This window comes from Buceros rhinoceros, unplaced genomic scaffold (assembly GCF_000710305.1).
Source record: "Buceros rhinoceros silvestris isolate BGI_N320 unplaced genomic scaffold, ASM71030v1 scaffold45830, whole genome shotgun sequence".
Lineage (NCBI taxonomy): Eukaryota > Metazoa > Chordata > Aves > Bucerotiformes > Bucerotidae > Buceros > Buceros rhinoceros.
The window spans coordinates 1-1,428 of NW_010392196.1; the positions used below are offsets into that span (position 1 = coordinate 1).

Genomic DNA, 1,428 nt, shown 5'->3' on the forward strand with positions numbered 1-1,428 from the left:
TGGCGGGGCGTGTGCCGAAGCAGGGGTGATGCGCAGCCCTTGGGACGCCCCGGGAAGGGGGTGGCTGGCCACAAGGTTGCTTGGAATCTTATTTTACTTCCTATTTATTTACTTCTGTTTAAAAATACGTTAAACAGCGTCACTTCGTGTCCTGGCAGGCACTGAGAGCTTTTCTTTGCTCTGAAACTCTGTTTCCGCAGGGCTGCGGAGCCCCGTGCCGTGGCGATGCCGCCCGTGCGCTGACATTTCTGACAGATAAGACATGCTTCCCCTGCGCTGCGGGGAGCGGTGGAAGGTGGGGACGAGGTGCCAAACCTGCCAGCTTTCAGACAACTGGAGAATTAGTACTTACACGTTTAGAATGGCTTTTGTCTTTGCTCTCACGCCCCGCTTCTGTGTGTACCGGTGTAGTTACAGTTAGGGGGACTTGGCTGAAGGCAAGGAATGTTTTCATGCAGCATTTTAAAAGCATTCTCATTAATCGGAGCATGAGAAATCTGGTGGCATCCAAGAGATCTAATTAAAACTTCATGCTTTCGTTTCAGTCAACAATGTGGGAGTTTCCTATGTTTATCCTGAATATTTCCTTGATGTTCCAGACCTGGATAAGGTAAGTGCTTCTGGTGTTCTCATCATCAGCACTGAGTGCATAATGGATGTGGCAGGAGGACTGAGGTTTGGGTAAGGTACCCACGTCTCGAGGTTTCCTGGTGAGAATTAAGGGTTCAAAAGGCTGAGAGCCTGGTGTGGGCGCAGAGCACCATCCCGGTGACGGCAGTCCCTGTTGTGAAACTGAAATAGGACCGTTGCAGGCAGTTCGTGGCGTAGGGATGGTCTTGGTTGCGTTGGGTACCTGGAAAACTCTGATTATGAACAAATCTATTGGTGTCTGAGTTTGTTTCCTGACCCCCTGTAGCTCACTGTATCCACTGTGGTTCCGTGTTTTCTGCTGAAGTGTCTGTACATGCATTGTAGTTTTGATTTGTCTTTAAATAAGCTTCGTAATACTTAGTAAAAAATTTAGCAACGAACCCCAAAACTTTGTTTTCTTGCAGACGATCGACAAAATGGTCAACATTAACATCATGTCTGTCTGTAAGGTAAGTGCCCCCTACCAGCGCTTTGAGCGAGAAGGTGCTTAAATATTTCCTGTGAAATAAGAGTGAGAAGGAAAACCAGGTTCAGAGGTGTGCGTTAACTCCTGAAGTGAAGTCGCCTCCCCTTTTGATATTTAAACTGAAGGTTTTCATGAGGAGAAATCCACCCACCTGACTCCAGATGGGAACAGGGGGCTGCTCCCTTGGTTGTGAACGGGGTGGCCATTCAAAACTCAAATTTTCATCCTTGTATTTCAAAGCTTAAGAGGGCCGGAGGGAACAGGAGCGGCTGAGGTGACGCAGGGAGTCAGTCACCGTGGTACCAGCCGTG

At 48.6% G+C, this 1,428-nt stretch overlaps 1 protein-coding gene across 1 annotated transcript in view; it reads left to right on the plus strand.

Moving 5' to 3' along the window:
• Window positions 1–545: 545 nt before the first annotated feature.
• Window positions 546–1,428, plus strand: part of HSD17B12 (hydroxysteroid (17-beta) dehydrogenase 12) — a gene marked incomplete at its 5' end in the record, with an annotated part of 23,116 nt that continues 22,233 nt past the window's right edge. The window contains 2 exons of the mRNA XM_010144128.1: window positions 546–610; window positions 1,056–1,100. Of these exons, the coding sequence (XP_010142430.1) occupies window positions 546–610; window positions 1,056–1,100 (110 nt within the window). The remainder of the gene's footprint in view (window positions 611–1,055; window positions 1,101–1,428) is intronic.